The following is a 24,436-nucleotide window of genomic DNA, read 5'->3' as shown; positions in this document are numbered from 1 at the left end:
GTGAAGGAAATTTCCAGCAAAGAATTTAACTTGTATTGTGTAATTAGAAAATGATTGCTCAATAAAGTAAAATTATTCTATAAAATCCTCTCCTCCATGTTCCTCTAACATGTGTCTCTAGTCTGTCTACAAACCCCCCAATGATGAGAAAAGTCCATCCTCTCCGTCTTCTGCCTGCTCCACTTTACACAAAATGTGTGCTCAAACAGGCCATTTGGAGATTTTCATGACATCACAAAGGGCAGTAGCCCCTCCCCCAGGTGGGTGACACTCCCACAGCTAGGTGTTTGTTCTGCCCTCTGAGTCTGCCTTCTCACCGTAAACAATAGGACATGGAGCCAGAAAGCACAGAGTACACCCGAGCCCTTCCAGAGAGGGGAGGTGCCGTAGTATTGCTAACTGGTGGAAACAAGGCTGCCAGCATAATACAATTGGGAGGAGCCTTCATCATATGAAGAGCCGACATACAGTGGAAACCATAAGGATCCAGATCTGGGAGGAGGGTAGCTGGAGCGGTAAACAAAGAAGGTCTGGCAGAAGAACATGCAACACAATCAGCAATATTTAATGATCTGACAGTATATGAAATCCATTCTAACCACATGTTTCTGTCCCCATCACCAGTGGCTAATCTTACCACATCCTGAGGGGACAGGTCAGAGACATCATAAGCTATAACTCCTTTAACTTGGTCAATGGTGGAAAACTTTCTAGCTGCTTGAATGGGTTTGGATACAATTTTCTTTGATTCGTGTATTGTCATCTTTAGCAAACCTTTAGGAGCCGTGCCTGCAACCTCTACCCAAAGTATAAGATAAAAACTCTTATTATCTTCCATCACTCCTTTTCCTGGACACATTGGTTTGGTGGAGTGAAAGTAAGGCCCCCTTTTCGGATATGGGTTTTCATTAATGCCTGCAACAGTCAACAGAAGGGGATTATAAGCCCCAACAGTTTTAGATGTTACCTGAACCCTAGTAAACTGTATGGCAGATTTCATAATTTTTCCACCCACATCCTCATATCCGCTTCTTCACATCCACCAACAGGTTCATCTGAACCACTTTTACTTTCTGTCACCTTCTTTCACTTACTATTACCTTTAAATTATTCCTTCAGAATCATTAAAGTGGCTATCTCTGTCACCTTTTGCTGCTTTCAATGCTATATCTACTTTTACTTTTTGTGATGAGGGGAATCTTCTACATTTCCAGTTTAGTCAGTGGTAAGTGGTACAGTTTCTCTGGATGTCTAAAACAACAGACATGTGTAAAAGTGTTCTCACCTCTCAATGAGCAATATACACATTTGACAAATTAGCCCTTAGTTTTACATATTTCTGGACAGATATAAGAAGTTACGGTTCATTTAGTCAACTATGTTGATGCTTTCTGCAGTGTAAATAATGTGTGAATGGAGCAAAACTATTTACAACTTTGTTTGTCTGAGATTTGTCACGGTGAATGCTTTAGATAAGGATGAATAAAGTCACACTATGTATTGTCTTTACAAGAGCTTTTACAACAGCCACTGCATATATATCCCCCTTTTTTCTGCATTAACAACACCCCCTTTTTCAGAAACATCGAAGAAGAATGGAGTAAAATATTCTGAGAATTAAAACCATTCTGTCTGTTAGAGGTCAAATGAACAGCAGCTACAACACGCTCTGGGCCCATAAGAATACAGGGACAGGTAATACACCAGTGAGAGTGAACAACATGCTTCAAAAGGATCATGATATTCAAAGTTGGGAGTACGAATGTAATTTAAAGTGACGTGGTACAGGTCTTTTGGAGGGACTAAAGGCTGGATGGACTGCACCCAAGTTTTCCAAAAGTTGTAAAAAGCAAGAATGTCCCCTTTTTCAAGTGTCTCTGGGAATGGTCATTGGTGTACCCGTGAACTCCATTACTGGAACCCATTGAAGATTGAAGGTTGTGAAACATCACCAGTGAGAGTGGAGTAACATAGTCTTGTGTCAACCATAGAGCTCCATGAATTCAACAGTCATTGTGAGGAGGGGCTCTGCCAAACCCTCTCCCTTAAAGCACTCTGGATGACCCTTGACATTTAACCAGGCTGCTGTCACACCTGGGTGGCTCCTTGTCCATGAGGAGGCCGGTACTGATAAGAACCATGCTGCTTGCTGCTTCTGAGGGCCCTGTGAGGGAGGGCCGGAGCAGCCCACTGTCCTGGGCGGCGTCTGGCCCAGAGGTCGAGTGTCCCACAATAAAAACATCCTTGATTCTGTGGACCTGGAGCAAACCCACCCCAGCCAAGTCCACCACATCCCCTGTAACCACGTCTGTACGGATTGAAATTGTACCCTGTACTCCTCCCATAAGAGTGATACGGCTGCTGTACATATGGTTGCTCTAGATTAAACACCAGCGCTTATTTGGATGGCTTGTATTTGGTTGCATCATAAAGTAGCCTCTGCCTCTTGAAGCTGCATCTTTAGGAGGTGCAGCTCTAAGTCTTATTAACTCTATCAGCTCTAAGTCTTATTAACTCTATCATCTGCTGTTTGCTGTTGTTTATGTGAGCGTGAGTGATGTAAGACGTGTATCTCCCATCTGGGGAGCGATACACTATTAAAACCAGGCATTTCAACTAGTTCTGCTTTTACTGATTCTGGGAGGCCTGCTACTAGGACTGCTTGTTTGAACTGAAGCGCTGCCCCCCCTAGTACAACCTTATATTAAGAACATGCCAACAAGATTAGCACCATCTAAGTTGACTTTATTTTTGTGTACAGTTTGTCAGTCATATCAGTAAAATTTCCAGTCTAATTGTTTAAACATCACTCGTAAACAGTCCAGTAATAGTTGAAATGTCAGCAAGGTGAACATATTACAAAATTTAAATGAAGCTATGGGGCCTAAATAAAGCAATTTTTGTTTTTCTATTTTAAGAATGTAAAAAATGCAAAAATGTTTGCATAATAGATGCATGCAAATAAGTACTAGTGACCTACGACAGCTAACTCATTTCCTACGCTCCATGAATTAATCAATGCTCAAATTTAGCTATATAATATGTCTATATAACAACAAGAAAAAACACTATAAAACATGAACACATTTAACTACATAAAAACAAAGCAACAACAGTGAGGACTGTGGGGGGATACTGAATGGGAAAGGATGGGGCCTTCTTCTCTCCTGTAAAACAGCCTATCTAATCTTTCCTTTAAAGATACTGATCAACCCAGTGCACAGAGCCAACAAGCACACAGACCAGAGCCCCACTTTTCCAATCAACAGCCAAAACCCAAAATGAATCTTCCAGCAGTTAGAAAGGAACTCCTCCTCTTAACTATGCAAATGTATAGTTCATTTGTTTCAAACCTTTGGAAGAATTTTCAAAGATTTTCTTCTCTCCTTCAGTAAATGTTCCACTATTAATGCCTATTTAATAACACTAAAATTCTATTTATCAATCACACTCAAACAAAATAATTACACAGGCCTTCACACACATGATTTACCACACAGCACACAAACACACATCTACTCAGCACAGCACTCACACACACATCCAAAAACTCCGCCAGCACACACACATCTACTCACAGGTTTACCCGGTAGAGCTAGAGGTGTTGCTCAAAATACCGGCAACAGGGTAGAAGAAAAAAACCCCTACCTTTCCCCTTTCCACTCTCTGAACCAGTGAGAGAAAAGAGAAAGGAGACAAAAAAATATATATATTTCTAAATATTTGTACTTAAGGAGCAGAACTTAAGTTCAAATTAACACACAACAGAAAACACTATATACACGTGAACAGCAGAAAATGTATAGACGCAATGCCCTATTTGGAGTCCTAACTGGCAAGCTTCTACAGCAGTCCTAATGACAACTGCGGCCAGTCACTGGGGGTCCTAATCCCAGACTCACAAACAGTTTTAATACACTTCTGCTGGTTCACTGCCTCCCCAATGATCCCACACACAGTTCTCTGTCAACTGAAATGACCAGCGCTCAACCTGTTGCCTTCTTTACATTGTCATTCAGTGTCAAAAGAAAAGACCCAGCCCAACATTTATCCCAGCCAGTCTCTCGCCCCTGGTTTCACAGCCAGTCTCTCGCCCCTGACTTCTCTTCGTACGGCCTTCTGTTCGATCGCTTACTTGTATTCTTGATTCAATTTTCTAAATTTAGACATTAACACCGTCTATACCCAAATCAGACAACGATAATTTAGATTTTCCAATGTGCACAATTTTATGGAAAAGGTTTCTGTTCACCTTTGGTTTTTGTGAGGCCTCTCGATGTCTGGATAGGTCTGGACGTTGTACCATAGACTTCAATGCAGTCGTTCTACTACCTTAAGAAATTAATACATTTGAATGAAACATATTTCAAAAAAATTTCATTAATTAATCAATAGTTACGTCCTCTGTCAAACTTCATCCCCCATCGTCGGGGTCACCAAGTGAAGGATAAAGGTTGCTATTTAATCCTTTTCCTATGTTGTTTATAGAAATCTGACTCCTCTAAATAATTACCTCAAATCTTTCTGCACATTCTTTTGATGGGATAAAAGGAATGACTGGAGGTGTCTCTTTCAGGTTAACAGAGTTTATTAACCCGATGAATCAAGAATAGAAGTTACAGAGTCTCTGGGTTCAGCGCTACGTGTACCTGACAACAGACAGATACCTGGTCAGTTCGCGAAGTCTGAACCATGACTATCTTTCCCTGAACCCTTTTATACATTAGACAGAGATTATCTAACCAAATTATGCATTTGAGAATGTGCGGTGTCCTTCCTCTGATTGGGACATCTTTCCAAATTATGCGCCTCCTGATGTTTGGTTCCGCTTCTGTCATTGGTACATCATACTCCCGAATCCTTTGTCCTTCTGTCGGGGAAGACACATCCTGCCTGGCCTGTTTCATATCACAGGAAGACATCTAATCTAGTCATCATTTCCTTTTAAGCAACAAACCATTTGAGTGATTATCTATCAAGGTCCACTGAACCTATCAATGTGGGTGAGTGATTAACTATTCAGGGCCTTAAACTAAACCTATGTTTGATTTGGTGGTGAGTGATTCAGTTTAAAGGGCCAATTCAAACACATGTTGGAATGTGAACTCACTTCTGCAAGCCCTCTTCACAGAATACCTTTGAACTAAAATCTCAAAGAATTAGATTAAAACACTTCGAGTAAAACATGATATAATAACTGATATAATATAAATGTGAACAACAATCATTCATACAATGGATATCTAATCATTCCTTTGTATTTGGTGATCAAACCTTTATTCAATACTACATTAATGTAGTAAACACTTTGATTATAAGTAGAAAAAGGCCTATTATTCTAATAACATACAACAAAGAGAGAGAGCATTTGTACGTAGATATAGCTGGTATATTGTGTGTGTGTGAGTGAGTGTGTAGGCTACTTGTATTTTGAAGGAAAGGAAGGGCATATAAACGAGAGAGAGAGAGAGAGAGAGAGATCAGCAGGAGGAAGACTTTCTGCTTTCTAACTTTAAAACACTTGTGTTTGATGAATTCCTGTCAAACATTAATTGAACAGATGATCTACTCAGTTATTGAACTCTATACTGACTGAACAGGTTGGGGTTAGGGGGAAACAATCTGACTGTACAAATAGGTGCAACACACCTTTAGGGCCAAAATCAAACTGCATTTGAGTGACCTAAGACTCTGATTAGATAATATAAATAGAATCAAGCCAAACATACAAAGTGCAGTGTGAACAAAAGGTATCTGACTTGCACTTAGAAATACAGGTAATAAGTCAAGTTGTGTTTCGCAACACTGCTGTGACATTTAGCTTCACTAATTATTGGACAGGAAGCTCCTTCTGGCTTCAGACTTTTCAAATTATACTTAACCGGAGTGCCAGACACTTGTCCAATGTTTTCATTGTTTTCAAACTAAATACAGGTATCAAGAATACTGTGGAACATTACCAAATATAGTTTGCTTTGTTTTTATAAAATCTTCAAGTGTTTTCCAAAATGTATAATTTTCCCTATGCTTTGTAAAAGTGCTTCACACTTAGTAGTTTACTTTCACCCTTCACAGCCACCACACCTATAGTCTAAACTTCTTAGTCACTAACAGATGAACGCACACTTTTCCTGTGCTGTGCTTTTATTTTGAAGGAAAAAAGCACAAACAGGAAATGGGAACTTAATATAAACCTCTTATGAGGTGTCTTCTTTCTCTTGCCGGAACATTTAACCTGTGTGCACTGTTCAGACCCAGATGTGCTGTAAATAAGTGGACAACTAACAGTCAACAGATGGAGGTTATTAAAGGTGTACTTGGATTTGAGTGGATGGACGGATACAGTCTTGTGATCTTTCTGTGTGTTTTTGTGCTGTTGGCTGATATTTTGAAGAACAGAGTCCCAGCAAACTTTCCACCTGGACCGTGGGCTCTCCCACTGATCGGGGACCTTCATCGCGTCAAGACCAGCAGGATCCACCTGCAGTTCACAGAGGTTTGTGAAGGCCATAGATGCATCTAATCATTGAAATAAAAATGTTTAAATACATGCTTTTTGACGACTTTCAACACTTTCTAACATTAGATATTACTCTTTCTTGACGAACTGTCTTTCACACTTTTTGCATGTAACATAATGTCAGCATTAAACATGATAACTTTGGATAAGGACAAAAAAGAAAGAAGAAATCTATTTCAGGTTTGCTGTTCAGCTGCTTCAGGCAAAATTCAAATGTGAGATTAAGATAATTATTAACTTTAAAGCTGTACTTTTCCTTCTCCTGAGCACCGGGGGCTCAGGGAACAAACACAATGAAACTCAGATTACAAAACCATCCTAACATTTACAAACACATGAACTTGCAGTTTTCTGTATTCCAATGAACCTTCATGCTAAAATTTCATTTTGAATTTTTATTGTGTGCATTTGTGAGAAAAGCAACCCACAGATGAGACACTCAACTAACAAGAGAAAACATCAGAACCCAAACAGAACTAGGGCTGGGTATTTCCCACAATCAATATGTATCACGTAGCATGGGCTCGTCTGCTAGCACACTTAAGATCTAAGTATACTTGCTTTTAAACTACGCATACACTAACACATGAAATCAGCCTTTTTAATCCTGCCGTGGTTTGGAGCGTTGGTTGGGCTCTTCCTCAGAAATGAACGCTGTGTTTTATACTTACCTATTGGTGCATAACTTTTTAATGTGTCCAATCAGCCAGGTGAGTGCTTGTGGTGTCACAGGTCCACCTGAACACCTGTCTGCTCTGTGTGCTCAGTTTGCAGAGAAATATGGAAACATTTTCAGCCTGCGGCTCTTTGGTGGAAGAATTGTGGTCATAAATGGCTACAAGCTTGTGAGGGAGGCCCTGGTCGAAAAAGGGGAGGACTACGTTGATCGCCCAATCATACCTATTTTTGAAGCACTTCTGGGGAATATGGGTATTGCTTTTGCATTATGTGTTATCATCAGCCTGGTGATATTCATGCATATATTTCGATCAAGCTTGTTGTAAAAGTCATGTTCCTTTTTGTGGTCAGTGTAATGTTGTTTTTGTGGGTGTCTCTAAAAGGTCTGGTGTTGTCAAATGGCGATCCATGGAAGGAACAGAGGAGATTCGCTCTCCATACACTCAGGAACTTTGGATTGGGCAAGAAGACCCTGGAGCCATCCATCCAGCAGGAGAGCCAATATCTCAACGAGGCTCTCACAAATCACCAAGGCAAAAAACAAATCATATCAGCCAGCTGACATCATCAGGATCCTGAACTAGTCTTGTAGTCTTGTTTTTCTCCCTTGGTCTTTCAATGAATAATCTTGTGGTGTACCTTTATATTTTAACTTTGACACACAAAACCAAGCAGCACAGGATCATAAAGCATATAAAACATCAACCTGTTGATGATCTGTTATCAAAAGCTTATTGACTTGGAACAGCAGTGACTTAAATACATATTTTATGGGTAAGGTCTGTGTCTTCTTACTGCACAACAACTCTGTGTCTTATCTACATTTTGTCTTTACCTTACAGGACAGCCTGTTGATGCTCAGCCACTGATAATCAGTGCTGTGTCCAACATCATCAACTGCCTGGTGTTTGGACATCGCTACGAATACACTGACGAGCAGTTCCGGAGTATTCTTAAAGATTTAAAAGAGATCATTTTCTTGCAAGGAAGTTTAACTGTACAGGTGAGTTACTTTGGGTGTGCGTAGGGGTCCACAAGTTTGAAGTCATTCTTAAAAGTACATGTGAGCCTCCCGGACCCTGACTGGAATTAAAGTCTTTGGGTCGATGATAAATCACCATGAGGTTTCTGTCAGAGAGCACAACTTTCAAAATGAGTCCCAATGTTTTAACTGCTTCTGCCTTTGTCTTGTTTAAGATTAAATCTCCTGATTATCTGATTACTGACCTTGTACTCCGTAGATTTATAACTCTTTCCCCTGGCTGATGAAGTGGATTCCTGGATCTCACAAGAAGCTTATAGCTATGTTCGATGGGATCGCTGACTTTGTAAAAATCAAGATCAAAGAACACCAAGAGAGTCTTGACCCATCCTCACCAAGAGACTACATCGACTGCTTCCTGGCAGAGATGGGAGAGGTAAAAGTTTACATATTTGGAGGTCTTTGTGGTTTATTTTGTGTGTGCTGTGTTTGCATTTTGTAATTGACAAACACTGTCGTTTTTGTTTTATTGATAGAGAAAGGACAAAGATTCCAGTTTTGATATTGAGAATTTGTGTGCTTGCACTCTGGACCTGTTTGGTGCTGGAACTGAAACCACTACCACTACTCTACACTGGGGACTGCTGTACATGATCTACTACCCTCCAATACAAGGTGTGTGTGTTTGTGTGTGTGGCGCACGGAATGGTTCAGCTGCATGCATGCCGCATGTATGATTGTTTCATTAAAGTCACATATGTACACACGATTACGACACATACCGTGACTTACAGAAGCACGTTCATGCCTGTTAAATTTGACTTTTCAGTCACTTCGGGAGGTGTTATCGATATCAACAGGCCTTTTATGCCCCCTGCCACTGACCTGACAAATTGAAAAAATCTTGTAAGGACTGAAGTCCCATGCTCAAGCTGGGCAACAGTACTGATAGCTGGGCAGCCAACTCAACAAAGCTAGCAGTCAACCAGACCTCCTTTCTCAAAGTTGTGTGGTTTATAGCCTACATGTTAAAAAGTTTGTGTTTGTGCGCAATAAACAGCGGGCATGTTCTGATGGTGTTGATCGGTATGTGGTTTGATAATAAATCCACTTCTACAACCTGTTAGCATCTGTTGGCGTCCATCTGCAGAGACCTCAGCAGAGATTTAGTATGGGCATCACGGTATGCCTGGAGCCAGGCCTGATAGCTCGCTATTGTCCTCTCCGGAGTTCAACAGAACATGGAGCGTTTTTGGGAACACCCCATCGCAGTCAGTGGAGACATCAAGTGGATGTTTAATCAGGTACGTCTTCCACCTGATGATTGTCCCCGGTTGAGATTCATGAAAGTGACATGAAATCTGATGAACCTCTTCCAACTGCCTTCAGAACGTACACACACCAGGTAAAGTAAAACAGCTGGTGGATCAGCTCAGGGATCGTTTGTCTTCAGCTGGGTTTCAGCTTCGACAGTGGGCTTGAAACAACACTAATGTTCTTAACCACCTGCCTCAAGAAGCAAGATCTACAAGTTGGAGCTATGACTTGTCCAAGTTAAGACCAACCCTCTTGAGTCAACACTCGGGCTTGGCTGGAAATAGGAAACTGACTCCCTGGACTAGAAACAATGGCCTGTAGCTTATGATGCACCGATGCTTGGGAACATTTACAAATTCTTAGCTTCTCAATATGACCCTTTAGGTCACCTGTTACCCTTTACCACTCGAGCCAAGCTTATTGTCTGGAAGTGGTAGGACAAACTGCAAGGCTGGGATGACTCCAACTTACCCTCTCAGGTTCTACATGCCTGGTCTAGCTGGGGAGTCTAAGTTACAGTCCTTACTTCTCCTTACCTCTCCTTGTGCATACCTGCCTGTGGATGAAGACTTTAAAGATGCCACTCATGAAGTGCACATCTTTGCAGATACTTCAGAGCAAGCCTACGGAGCTGTTGCTTACATGCAGACCAAGAACTGTAAAGGTATACCAGATATACCTGTTATTCCTTCTAGCTTGTTCTCGCGTTGCTTCGAAATGTCTTCAGTCTATCCCACGGCTGGAGTTCCTGTTGCAGCACAGCTGGCCCGTGTACTGGAAAGAAAACTCACCTACTGTGCTAACCTGGCTCTTTTCACAGTCTTGTCACTACAAAAGGTTTTTGTTGGGGCTAGAGTAGCTGAGATATGGGAACTGACAGAGAACTACAACTGGCACTACATACTAATAATTCTGCAGATGAGCTGACGAGAGGACATGAACCAGCGACCCTCCAGAATGAGATTACACAGGTGTCTCTGGGAGAAGGAGTTTGAAATACTTACTGAAAGACTGTTGTTGAGCTTGATGTAGAACAGTCACTTTGGCTTGACGATAGTTTTCAACAGTGGGTGAAGACCTGGATTGTGTCTGTCAATGAAGGGCTTGAGCTGTAGCCTCTATGAGCTCCTGCAAGGTGCGGTACTCCTTATTATCAAGGTTGATGGGGTAGATCTGATGGCAGTTAGACTACAGAATACTGACTTGAGGAACTGGAGGTTCTGAGCTGGGCTTCTCAGGCCAAGTGTCAGGAGTCAGGAGAAGGAAGGGAGGTCCATGTGACCATCTGTTAGGTTTAATGAGAGCTTCAAGGGTCTTACCTCATTTAGACCATAAGATGAAAGTTAGTCTGGTAGTTGGAGAGGTGCCAGGGTACTTCCAGTGTACTGCTGAGGTGCCCTTGAGTAAGGCAATGAACCCCTTGTTGTCCCCTGAACCCCCTGTGCTCTCTGTGTAGCAGTCTGTAGCAGACTCTCTGCACTAATGCATGTCCACAGGTCCTATCTGTGCATGTGTGTGTGTGTGTGTGTGTGTGTGTGTGTGTGTGTGAGAGTGAGAAGCATGTCTTTGCAATAACAGTTGTGTGAAAAAGAGTGTAAACCAGAATTTTCCTCTGAGATTAATAACATTTATAAAATTCAGAAATTCCAAAACATTAAGTCCCCAGCTCCTGCAGGTGTCGGTGTGACCTGTAGTGTTAAAATGCTTTGAGTAGTCAGAAGAAACTCAACAAATTTAAATCCATTTCCATTTGATCTGTTTAAATGACTTTGTTTAATGTTTTCACTGTATACAGAGAGAGTCCAGGCTGAGATAGACGCTGTGATTGGTTCATCCAGAGCGCCCTCTGTCAGTGACAGAGATAACATGCCCTACACTAACGCAGTCATTCATGAGATCCAGAGAATGGCAAACATCCTTCCCCTTAATGTGTTTCACATGGCAAGCAAGGACACCACACTCGACAAGTACACAATCCCAAAGGTAGGTGATGCACGTGGAACCATTCAAAGATTATTCCTGACCTTAAAATCAACAAAAATTGTTCCATTTTATTTAATTAGTTGATCATAGTATCTTAACTTGTTTCAGTCATACCACTTTCTTTAATGTAATTTACTCAGGGCACCATGGTCATGCCGACCCTGAACTCAGTTCTTCATGATGAGACGATGTGGGAAACTCCACACTCCTTCAACCCTCAACACTTTCTGGATCAAGACGGCCAGTTTAGAAAGAGAGAGGCCTTCCTTCCTTTCTCAGCAGGTTGGTCCGTTCTTACAAATCCATCAAAACAACTTAAAGGACCAGTCAGTAGAATTGTTTAATACAGTTTGTAAACAGTGGTGATTCAAGATTCTGATTAGGCCTTAGGAGAAAATCAATCTTCCAACCAGCGTTCAGAAGGGAAACAAGAGTGAGTCTTGTCAGATGGGAGCCCTTTAGGGGGGTTTCCTTCTGTCATGGCAAAATGTCAACTGTGTTGAAGGACAAGCTGAGTGGACTGATAGGTAGACTTTGCAAGAGACAAAGCACCCCCAGAAGTGCTATCAGTGCAGATTTAGTGTGTACGTTTACTACTAGTACTGACACTGCAAACTACTGTAGATTATTACATTTGTTGTAATGGAAAAGACAATAATTTAGCATGCTAGCATAAGCTAAACACAGGTCTTTGGCTCCTGCCTGTCCAACAGACCAACTCCAACCAACCCAAGGTTCACCCACATTTTTGCAACAAGCTTCACTGTGATGATATTTTCTCTTCTTTGCTGCTTATATTTGCATTGGCTGGAGGAAACAGCTCCCCCCCAGAATAATTTCAAGTTAACTCGAACACAGCAGAACAGTAAAATCCAGGCAGAGAACAGAGTCTCTGCAGACGCACATGTATGAAGGCCCAGATGATGGAACAGCTTCACTTGAGTATAACTTTAGTATAAACTGCTGAAACTATTTTTAATGTTATACACCAAATGATTTCCTCAACAGAATTTCAGAAATACACAACATTGCCCAACAGCTGGGACAGGATCAGTGTTTGTGTCTTACGAGACTCTGAGCTGCAGCATTATTATAAATCAAATAAATATCTTGTGTTCAATATCCTCACCTGTTGATCTGTGTCTCCTCAGGGAAGCGTGTGTGTCTTGGGGAGCAGCTGGCCAAGATGGAAATATTCATCTTTTTTACCTCCCTTCTTCAGAGGTTTTCTTTCTCTGCAGCTGACGGAGAGCAGCCCAGTCTGGATTTTGTTTTAGGATTCGCTCGCAGTCCCAAACCTTACCGCCTCTGTGCTGTACCCCGATAGACCACCAACTGTCCCAGACTCAATCAAGTTTCTGTGAAGGAAAATTTTAGTAAAGAATTTAATTTGTATTTTGTGTCTTTAACAATTATTGCTGAATAAAGTAAAACTATTCTATGAAATCCTCTTCACCATGTTCCTCTAAAATGTGTCTCTAATGTGTCTACAAACCCCCCAATGATGAGAAAAGTCCATCCTCTCTGTCTTCTGCCTGCTCCACTTTTCAGAAAATGTGTGCTCAAACAGGCTGTTTGGAGATTTTCATGACATCACAAAGGGCAGTAGCCCCTCCCCTTCATGACATCACAAAGGGCAGTAGCCCCTCCCCCAGGTGGGTGACACTCCCACAGCTAGGTGTTTGTTCTGCCCTCTGAGTCTGCCTTCTCACCGTAAACAATAGGACATGGAACCAGAAAGCAGCGAGTACACCCGAGCCCTTCCAGAGAGGGGGCGTGGTCAGACACAGCTCATTTACATATTTAAAGCTACAGACACAGAAACAGCCTGTTCTGAGCAGGGCTGAAAGAGAGGGGTTTGTAGACATGATCAAATACAGGATCAGAGTGGATCTGAGATAGGTTTAAAAAATTGTATTTCTGGTTGTGAATTTTCAAATGGACCCCTTCATTGAAACAGGTGGTCCAATGGGATAAGGTAATAAGATAGCCCAATATGACAAATAAAGCTACATGTTTAATAATAATAATAACAATCATCATCATCATCATCTTTAATCTAAATATTAAATGATGCTGAGGAGTAAAATATAACATTGAACTGCACAAGGTGTTAAAAAAATGTCCCGTCTCAAACAAAAAAAAACAGAAATCAGAAAAAAATCAGAAGTGACCAGAGTGAGACAGAGTACAGGTGCAGACAGGAAGTGACCAGAGGCGATTCAGTCATATCCGTGTGTTCGTATTGAATCAGAAGCGATGGCGCTCACGATCTGGCTAACATACACCTCGTAGGCTAAATCACTCTCCTCCGCCTGGAACCAATCAGTGTTTAGAGCTGACTGTAAAAGTGTCAACAAGGTCAAGTGCTTGTTTATTTTTTACCGTCCTTATTGGTGTGCAGGTCCTGCTCTTCGTATAAAAAGTCTGACATCACTGGTCCAACCTTTAAGTTCAATGCCCCGCCCATGACCTTAACCCCACCACCAATAAGGTTAACCTGTTTACCAAAGGTGGGTGTGTTTGTGATGATAAAAGTTTGTGGTGCTCGTTCTGCAGGAGAGAAAAAGTGCGAGCGAGATCCGAGAGAGCCACATTTCTCCGTTCAGAAAGCCTCTGACACAGCTGAACAGCCGGCCCGCGTGTCCGGACACTGACAAACATGTGAGTGCTGCTGCCAACATCTGTGGAACGCACTGTGATGTCACAACCACGCCTGACTCTTTAAAATTCCTTCTTTCTTTTTTTTCTTTTTTTTTTTTTTACAGGAAGCGTTTATTCGAAGTATCCTCTCCAAGCCCTTTAAAATCCCGATTATACAGGTGTGATAATAATGTAATATTGTCTCTTTTTGTCTTGAGCTGTTAATCCTTTCACTTAAAGACAGGATTGGTCATTTTCTCCAGATACAATTTTTGAGACTTTGATTGAAATCTTTGTTTGTTGCTCTGAAAAAGGAACAAAAAAATCTGTCATGTGTAGCAGTCGTAAGCCTGGTTCGGGTTATGTTAAACAAAGTCCTTCTCAATCTAAGCAATCATAAAAAAAATGTTTAGAATTTTTTACGTTATGTATGAAAACAAAAAAGAACCAGATTTTATCCATGTTGCCTGTTATTAAAATGTCACTCACTCTTCTTAAATTGGAATGAACCTTTATTTTTGGGTGTGTAGGCTACTTGTATTTTGAAGGAAAGGAAGGGCATATAAACGAACATATCTAACTTCAGGTTGTCTTTATATTGTGTGTGATAGTTCACCTGACTTGCTACACCCTGTGCGGTTGGTGTTGTGTTGTTCAGGAATAAACGCGCACTGATAAACTTCCAAGTGGAGATGATTGGAAGTGTCGTCGGGTTTCAGTGGATGTATGGAAGAAGTATTTTAATATTTCTATGTGTTTTTGTGCTAATTGCCAACTTTTTGAATCCGTCGGTCAAATACAATGTCTGCCTTACCTGATCATATCCTGCAGCTCATACATGACAGATCAATACTGTGTTTTGATTTTGTTACAATTTATTGATTCCAGGGTGATACCCTGTGGTTACTAAATCTGATTAATATATATAGTTATTCATATCAATTATTAATAAAATACAGTAAAGGATGAAATATTAACTGCCAAATGTGCCAAATAAAATCGTATCATATGTGGTGCCCCGTGTGAGGCATCCCATTATACGACTCATGTACTTATTCAGAACTTAATTCACCACCCCAAAAATGAGGGTTGAAATCAATTTCTCATTTAAACCAAAGCAGAAGTCAAGCTGTGGCTTACTTTGTGTTGTGTGACACAAACACCATTGTTTCTCTGCAGAGGCAAACACTGAATACATTTCTGTAAATGTCAGTCAGCTGTGAACAACATCAACGATTAAACAATTATGAACCACAATGAGGAACAAAGGCCCTTTGGTCAGAATGTACATGCAGATGTACAATATGACCACCAGATGTCAGTGTATGCTGTTTATTTTTTATATAAGATGGGAATTTAACTGCACACTTCCTGATGGATGTGGAGGAAAAAAATCTATCAAGTGTCATGTGATTTTAAACCCAATTAATTTTGTTAACATTAAAATAAGTACAAATAGAGAAAGTGATCAATTCAATGACGCTTCACCTTTGATCCATTGAATTTAAAGAGACTGTATGATTTCTTTTAAACCTTACCTTGGTAATATACTGGTCTGGATGTTCACTGTCTACACTGAGAATATTCCCCACAACCAGTAAAGACCACGGTCCTGGAGGATAATTAGGAGGATTCTGGTTTTTGAAGTAGTTATACTAATATGCTACGATGATGAAAATAACAAGAAACAGGAAAAGACCCTTGAGGTCTAAACCCAGTAAAAAATCATAAGGTCACATGGTTAAAGAGAGAGAGAGAGAGAGAGAGAGAGAGAGAGAGAGAGAGAGAGAGAGCAGGAGGAAGACTTTCTGCTTTCTAACTTTAAAACACTTGTGTTTGATGAATTCCTGACAAACATTGATTGAACAGATGATCTACTCAGTTATTGAACTCTGTACTGACTGAACAGGTTGGGGTTAGGGGGAAACAATCTGACTGTACAAATAGATGCAACACACCTTTAGGGCCAAAATCAAACTGCATTTGAGTGACCTAACACTCTGATTAGATAATATAAATAGAATCAAGCCAAACATACAAAGTGCAGTGTGAACAAGAGGTATCTGACTTGCACTTAGAAATACAGGTAATAAGTCAAGTTGTGTTTCGCAACACTGCTGTGACATTTAGCTTCACTAATTATTGGACAGGAAGCTCCTTCTGGCTTCAGACTTTTCAAATTATACTTAACCGGAGTGCCAGACACTTGTCCAATGTTTTCATTGTTTTCAACATAAATACAGGTATCAAGAATACTGTGGAACATTACCAAATATAGTTTGCTTGCTTGTGTAACTTTGTTTTTATAAAATCTTGAAGTGTTTTCCAAAATGTATAATTTTCCCTATGCTTTGTAAAAGTGCTTCACACTTAGTAGTTTACTTTCACCCTTCACAGCCACCACACCTAGAGTCTAAACTTCTTAGTCACTAACAGATGAACACACACTTTTCCTGTGCTGTGCTTTTATTTTGAAGGAAACAAGCACAAACAGGAAATGGGAACTTAATATAAACCTCTTATGAGGTGTCTTCTTTCTCTTGACGGAACATTTAACCTGTGTGCACTGTTCAGACCCAGATGTGCTGTAAATAAGTGGACAACTAACAGTCAACAGATGGAGGTTATTAAAGGTGTACTTGGATTTGAGTGGATGGACGGATTCAGTCTTGTGATCTTTCTGTGTGTTTTTGTGCTGTTGGCTGATATTTTGAAGAACAGAGTCCCAGCAAACTTTCCACCTGGACCGTGGGCTCTCCCACTGATCGGGGACCTTCATCGCGTCAAGACCAGCAGGATCCACCTGCAGTTCACAGAGGTTTGTGGAGGCCATAGATGCATCTAATCATTGAAATAAAAATATTTAAATACATGCCTTTTGACACCTTTCAACACTTTCTAACATTAGATATTACTCTTACTTGACTAACTGTCTTTCACACTTTTTGCATGTAACATAATGTCAGCATTAAACATGATAACTTTGGATAAGGACAAAAAAGAAAGAAGAAATCTATTTCAGGTTTGCTGTTCAGCAGCTTTAGGCAAAGTTCAAAGAAGAGAAAATCATTAACTTTAAAGCTTCAACTTTGCTTCTCCTGAGCACCAGGGGCAGGGAAGAAAGAATAAACTCTGTTTTTATGCAACAATTTAATTTTTAATTTTTATTGTTTGCATTTTTGAGAAAATCAACCCACAGATGAGACACCCAGCTAACAAGAGAAAAACAACAACATCAGAACCCAAACAGAACTAGGGCTGGGTATTTCCCACAATCAATATGTATCACGTAGCATGGGCTCGTCTGCTAGCACACTTAAGATCTAAGTATACTTGCTTTTAAACTATGCATACACTAACACATGACATCAGCCTTTTTTAATCCTGCCGTGGTTTGGAGCGTTGGTTGGGCTCTTCCTCAGAAATGAACGCTGTTTTTTATACTTACCTATTGGTGCATAACTTTTTAATGTGTCCAATCAGCCAGGTGAGTGCTTGTGGTGTCACAGGTCCACCTGAACACCTGTCTGCTCTGTGTGCTCAGTTTGCAGAGAAATATGGAAAGATTTTCAGCCTGCGGCTCTTTGGTGGAAGAATTGTGGTCCTTAATGGCTACAAGCTTGTGAGGGAGGCCCTGGTCCAAAAAGGGGAGGACTACGTTGATCGCCCCCTCGTACCTATTTTTGAAGCACTTCTGGGGAATATGGGTATTGCTTTTACATTATGTGTTATCATCAGCCTGGTGATATTCATGCATATATTACTATCAAGCTTGTTGTAAATTTCATGTTCCTTTTTGTGGTCAGAGTGAATTTTTTTGTGGGTGTCTCTAAAAGGTCTGGTGTTGTCAAATGGTGATCCATGGAAGGAACAGAGGAGATTCGCTCTCCATACACTCAGGAACTTTGGATTGGGCAAGAAGACCCTGGAGCCATCCATCCAGCAGGAGAGCCAATATCTCAACGAGGCTCTCACAAATCACCAAGGCAAAAAACAAATCATATCAGCAAGCTGACATCATCAGGATCCTGAACTAGTCTTGTAGTCTTGTTTTTCTCCCTTGGTCTTTCAATGAATAATATTGTGGTGTACCTTTATCTTTTAACTTTGACACACAAAGCCAAGCAGCACAGGATCATAAAGCATATAACACATCAACCTGTTGATGATCTGTTATCACAAGCTTATTGACTTGGAACAGCAGTGACTTAAATACATATTTTATGGGTAAGGTCTGTGTCTTCTTACTGCACAACAACTCTGTGTCTTATCTACATTTTGTCTTTACCTTACAGGACAGCCTGTTGATGCTCAGCCACTGATAATCAGTGCTGTGTCCAACATCATCAACTGCTTGGTGTTTGGACATCGCTACGAATACAATGACAAGCAGTTCCGGAGTATTCTTCAAGATTTAAAAGAGATCATTTTCTTGCAAGGAAGTTACACTGTACAGGTGAATTACTTTGTGCCAGTTCCCCCAGTTAACCTAAAGCCTAGTTTCACCAAGCCGCAAGGTGGGGTCGCTGTGTTTTTGTTTGGTTCTTCCACATCTTCATACATTCAATTCAATCATTCACCACTTGACAGTCTTTACAGTGTTTTGATGATGAGTTGTGGAGATGGTTGTATTTTTTTACCTCTTCTATTATTCGTAGTGTTGTGTTGTGACCGGAAATAAACTGCCGGAAATGACGTTCTGAGTGCACCAATCACAGTCCTTGCGGTTTGCATAGTCAGGATTTTTTGACTGCGCAGGGTCTGCGTAGGGGTCCGCAAGTTTGAAGTCATTCTTAAAAGTACAAGTGAGCCTCCCGGACCCTGACTGGAATTGAAGTCTCTGGGTCGATGATCAATCACCATGAGATTTCTGTCAGAGAGCACAACTTCCAAAATGAGTCCCAATGTTTTGACTGCTTCTGCCTTTGTCTTGTTTAAGATTCAAACTCTGTATTAACTGATTACTGACCTTGTACTCTGTAGATTTATAACTCTTTCCCCTGGCTGATGAAGTGGATTCCTGGATCTCACAAGAAGATTATAGCTATGTTCAATGGGATCGCTGACTTTGTAAAAATCAAGATTAAAGAACACAAAGAGAGTCTTGACCCGTCCTCACCAAGAGACTATATCGACTGCTTCCTGGCAGAGATGGGAGAGGTAAAAGTTTACATGTTTGAAGGTCTTTGGGGTTTATTTTTTTGTTGTGGTTGCATATTATGTCTTTTTTGTTTCATTGATAGAGAGACGACAAAAATTCCAGTTTTGATATTGAGAATTTGTGTGCTTGCACTATGGACCTGTTTGCTGCTGGAACTGAAACCACTACAACTACTCTACACTGGGGACTGCTGTACATGATCTACTACCCTCCAATACAAGGTGTGTGTGTTTGTGTGTGTGGCGCACGGAATGGTTCAGCTGCTACACCTTGGCGAAGTCCCATGCTCAAGCTGGGCAACAGTACTGATAGCTGGGCAGCCAACTCAACAAAGCTAGCAGTCAACCAGACCTCCTTTCTCAAAGTTGTGTGGTTTTTTATAGCCTACATGTTATAAAGTTTGTGTTTGTGCGCAATAAACAGCGGGGCATGTTCTGATGGTGTTGATCGGTATGTGGTTTGATAATAAATCCACTTCCACAACCTGTTAGCATCTGTTGCCGTCCATCTGCAGAGACCTCAGCAGAGATTTAGTATGGGCATCACGGTATGCCTGGAGCCAGGCCTGGTAGCTCGCTATTGTCCTCTCCGGAGTTCAACAGAACATGGAGCGTTTTTGGGAACACCCCAGTCAGTGGAGACATCAATGGGATGTTTAATCAGGTACGTCTTCCACCTGATGATTGTCCCCGCTTGAGATTCCTGTGGCGTGACATGAAATCTGATGAACCTCTTCCAACTGCCTTCAGAACGTACACACACCAGGTAAAGTAAAACAGCTGGTGGATCAGCTCAGGGATCGTTTGTCTTCAGCTGGGTTTCAGCTTCGACAGTGGGCTTGAAACAACACTAATGTTCTGAACCACCTGCCTCAAGAAGCAAGATCTACAAGTTGAAGCTATGACTTGTCCAAGTTAAGACCAACCCTCTTGAGTCAACACTCGGGCTTGGCTGGAAATAGGAAACTGACTCCCTGGACTAGAAACAATGGCCTGTAGCTTATGATGCACCGATGCTTGGGAACATTTACAGATTCTTAGCTTCTCAGTATGACCCTTTAGGTCACCTGTTACCCTTTACCACTCGAGCCAAGCTTATTGTCCGTAAGTGGTTGGACAAACAGCAAGGCTGGGATGACTCCAACTTACCCTCTCAGGTTCTACATGCCTGGTCTAGCTGGGGAGTCTAAGTTACAGTCCTTACTTCTCCTTGCCTCTCCTTGTGCATACCTGCCTGTGGATGAAGACTTTAAGGACGCCACTCATGAAGTGCACATCTTTGCAGATACTTCAGAGCAAGCCTACGGAGCTGTTGCTTACATGCAGACCAAGAACTGTAAAGGTATACCAGATATACCTGTTCTTCCTTCTAGCTTGTTCTCGCGTTGCTTCGAAATGTCTTCAGTCTATCCCACGGCTGGAGTTCCTGTTGCAGCACAGCTGGCCCGTGTACTGGAAAGAGAACTCACCTACTGTGCTAACCTGGCTCTTTTCACAGTCTTGTCACTACAAAAGGTTTTTGTTGGGGCTAGAGTAGCTGAGTTATGGGAACTGACAGAGAACTACAACTGGCACTACATACTAATAATTCTGCAGATGACCCGACGAGAGGTAAGACCCTTGAAGCTCTCATTAAACCTAACAGATGGTCACATGGACCTCCCTTCCTTCTCCTGACTCCTGACACTTGGCCTGAGAAGCCCAGCTCAGAACCTCCAGTTCCTCAAGTCAGTCTACTGTAGTCTAACTGCCATTAGATCTACCCCATTAACCTTGATAATACGGAGTACCGCACCTTGCAGGACCTCATAGAGGCTACAGCTCAAGCCCTTCATTGACAGACACAATCCAGGTCTTCACCCACTGCTGAAAACTATCGTCAAGCCAAGGTGACTGTTCTACATCAAGCTCAAACTCCTTCTCACAGAGAAACCTGTCTCATCTGGGAGTCGCCATCTTACTTTCGCTCCAGAATTAGATCAGGCCACAAGCCTTATGAGAGTTGGTGGCTGTCTTTGACATGTAGCAGGTCAAGATGACTCAGCAGTGCACCCTGTTATCCTGGATGCCTCAACACAAAGTAACACATCTATTAATCCAGAAATAAGATGTAAACCTGCATCATCCCAGACCAGAGCGTGACTTTGCAAAGCTTTATCAATCCTTCTTGATACTTCACGCTCGGGAGGCAGTGCTGAGACACCAGCAGTCATGTGCTGAAAGTCAACATTGGAGAGCTCGGCCGTTTCTTCCCCAAAATGGCAGATCTCCCAGCTGCTTGTCTCAGATTACACAAACCTGCCTTCAACTGACGTGACATGGATTGCTTTGGGCCCATGCTAGTGAGACCATGAGAAGCAATGGGGGATCATATTCAAGTGTTTAACAACGTCGCACAAACATGACTTTATAACATGTAGGCTAAAAAAACAACTTTGACAAATGAGGTCTGGTCTACCAGGTGGCTGTGGCTCAGGTGGTAGAGTCATTTGCCTTCCAACCAGAAAGTTGCGGGTGGCAGGAGCTCATTCCGCAGGGTTGGGAACTGGAGGGTCGTTGGTTCATGTCCCAATTTAGACCATAAGATGAAAGTTAGTCTGGTAGTTGGAGAGGTGCCAGGGTACTTCCAGTGTACTGCTGAGGTGCCCTTGAATAAGGCAATGAACCCCTTGTTGTCCCCTGAACCCCCTGTGCTCTCTGTGTAGCAGTCTGTCGCAGACTCTCTGCACTAATGCATGTCCACAGGTCCTATCTGTGCGTGTGTGTGTGTGTGTGTGTGTGTGTGTGTGTGTGTGTGTGAGTGAGAAGCATGTCTTTGCAATAACAGTTGTGTAAAAAAGAGTGTAAACCAGAATTTTCCTCTGAGATTAATAACATTTATAAAATTCAGAAATTCCAAAACAGTAAGTCCCCAGCTCCTGCAGGTGTCGGTGTGACCTGTACTGTTAAAATGCTTTGAGTAGTCAGAAGAAACTCAACAAATTGAAATCCATTTCCATTTGATCTGTTTAAATGACTTTGTTTAATGTTTTCACTGTATACAGAGAGAGTCCAGGCTGAGATAGACGCTGTGATTGGTTCATCCAGAGCGCCCTCTGTCAGTGACAGAGATAACATGCCCTACACTAACGCAGTCATTCATGAGATCCAGAGAATGGGAAACATCCTTCCCCTTAATGTATTCCGCATGGCAAGCAAGGACACCACACTCGACAAGTACACAATCCCAAAGGTAGGTGATGCACGTGGAAGCATTCAAAGATTATTCCTGACCTTAAAATCAACAAAAATTGTTCCATTTTATTTAATTAGTTGATCATAGTATCTTAACTTGTTTCAGTCATACCACTTTCTTTAATGTAATTTACTCAGGGCACCATGGTCATGCCGACCCTGAACTCAGTTCTTCATGATGAGACGATGTGGGAAACTCCACACTCCTTCAACCCTCAACACTTTCTGGATCAAGACGGCCAGTTTAGAAAGAGAGAGGCCTTCCTTCCTTTCTCAGCAGGTTGGTCCGTTCTTACAAATCCATCAAAACAACTTAAAGGACCAGTCAGTAGAATTGTTTAATACAGTTTGTAAACAGTGGTGATTCCAGATTCTGATTGGCCCTTAGGAGAAAATCAATCCTCCAACCAGCGTTCAGAAGTGCAACAAGAGTCTTGTCAGATGGGAACCCCTTAGGGAGGTTTCCGTTTCTGTCATTGCAAAATATCAACTGTGTTGAAGGACAAGCTGAGTGGACTGATAGGTAGACTTTGTAAGAGGCAACCAGCAGGTGGCAGCGCTACAGTGTAAAGCCAACAGAGCTGACAGTCAATGCAACGAGGAGAGGAGTGCTGGAGCTGGACGCTGTCGTTTCTCTGGACAAGTCCAGGTTTAAGTTGACGTTGTAGCTGTTTCTAGTGTTATATTGTTATTCCCTTTACTTTGTATTGAATATGTTGAGAACGCACACAAAGTCACTATACCGATCAGTCAGTGCCATCACTGCAGGTTTAGTGTGTTCGTTTACAACTTGTACTTACACTGCAAGCTACTGTAGATTATTACATTTGATGTAATGGAAAAGACAATGATTTAGCATGCTAGCATAAGCTAAACGCAGGTGTTTGGCTCCTGCCTGTCCAACCAACCCAAGGCTCACCCACATTTTGCAACAAGCTTCAATGTGATGATATTTTCTCTTCTTTGCTGCTTATATTTGCATTGGCTGGAGGAAACAGCTCCCCCCCAGAATAATTTCAAGTTAACTCGAACACAGCAGAACAGTAAAATCCAGGCAGAGGACAGAGTCTCTGCAGATACAGTCAGCAGCACACATGCACGGAGGCCCAGAAGGGACAATGGAACAGCTTCACTTTAGTATAAGTCTAGAATAAACTGCTGATACTATATTTAATGTTATACACCAAATGATTTCCTCAACAGAATTTCAGAAATACACAACATTGCTCAACAGCTGGGACAGGATCAGTGTCTGTGTCTTTCAAGACTCTGAGCTGCAGCATTATTATAAATCAAATAAATATAAATGTCCTCACCTGTTGATCTGTGTCTCCTCAGGGAAGCGTGTGTGTCTCGGGGAGCAGCTGGCCAAGATGGAAATATTCATCTTTTTTACCTCCCTTCTTCAGAGGTTTTCTTTCTCTGCAGCTGACGGAGAGCAGCCCAGTCTGGATTTTGTTTTAGGATTCGCCCGCAGTCCCAAACCTTACCGCCTCTGTGCTGTACCCCGATAGACCACCAACTGTCCCAGACTCAATCAAGTTTCTGTGAAGGAAATTTTCAACAAAGAATTTAACTTGAATTGTGTCTTTTACAATTTTTGCTGAATAAAGGAAAACTATTCTATAAAACACTCTCCTCCATGTTCTTCTAACATGTGTCTCTAGTCTGTCTACAAACCCTCCAATGATGAGAAAAGTCCATCCTCTCCGTCTTCTGCCTGCTCAAACAGGCCGTTTGGAGATGTTCCCTTCATGACATCACAAAGGGCAGTAGCCCCTCCCCCAGGTGGGTGACACTCCCACAGCTAGGTGTTTGTTCTGCCCTCTGAGTCTGCCTTCTCACCGTAAACAATAGGACATGGAGCCAGAAAGCAGCGAGTACACCCGAGCCCTTCCAGAGAGGGGGCGTGGTCAGAT

The 24,436-nt window shown here is 41.8% G+C and overlaps 2 protein-coding genes across 2 annotated transcripts; both read left to right on the top strand.

The window, feature by feature from the left end:
- The first annotated feature begins 6,235 nt into the window (after nt 1-6,235).
- On the top strand, nt 6,236-12,926 carry LOC306827996 (cytochrome P450 2J4-like). Its single transcript, XM_079350154.1, has 9 exons — nt 6,236-6,496; nt 7,288-7,450; nt 7,582-7,731; nt 8,041-8,201; nt 8,440-8,616; nt 8,717-8,855; nt 11,293-11,480; nt 11,621-11,762; nt 12,632-12,926. The coding sequence occupies exons 1-9, from the start codon at nt 6,296-6,298 to the stop codon at nt 12,805-12,807; spliced, it is 1,497 nt and encodes a 498-aa protein (XP_079206280.1). The 5' UTR covers nt 6,236-6,295; the 3' UTR covers nt 12,808-12,926.
- A 3,799-nt stretch (nt 12,927-16,725) lies between these two features.
- Nucleotides 16,726-24,148, top strand: LOC306827990 (cytochrome P450 2J4-like). Its single transcript, XM_079350143.1, has 9 exons — nt 16,726-16,941; nt 17,668-17,830; nt 17,960-18,109; nt 18,419-18,579; nt 19,107-19,283; nt 19,367-19,505; nt 22,328-22,515; nt 22,656-22,797; nt 23,856-24,148. Exons 1-9 carry the CDS (start codon nt 16,741-16,743, stop codon nt 24,029-24,031), a joined length of 1,497 nt encoding a protein of 498 aa, XP_079206269.1. The 5' UTR covers nt 16,726-16,740; the 3' UTR covers nt 24,032-24,148.
- The last annotated feature ends 288 nt before the right edge of the window (nt 24,149-24,436 follow it).

Source organism: Symphodus melops (genome assembly GCF_947650265.1).
Source record: "Symphodus melops genome assembly, chromosome: 8".
NCBI lineage: Eukaryota > Metazoa > Chordata > Actinopteri > Labriformes > Labridae > Symphodus > Symphodus melops.
The sequence above is the reverse complement of the archived record's forward strand: the minus strand, read 5'-3'. Positions and strand labels throughout refer to the sequence as shown.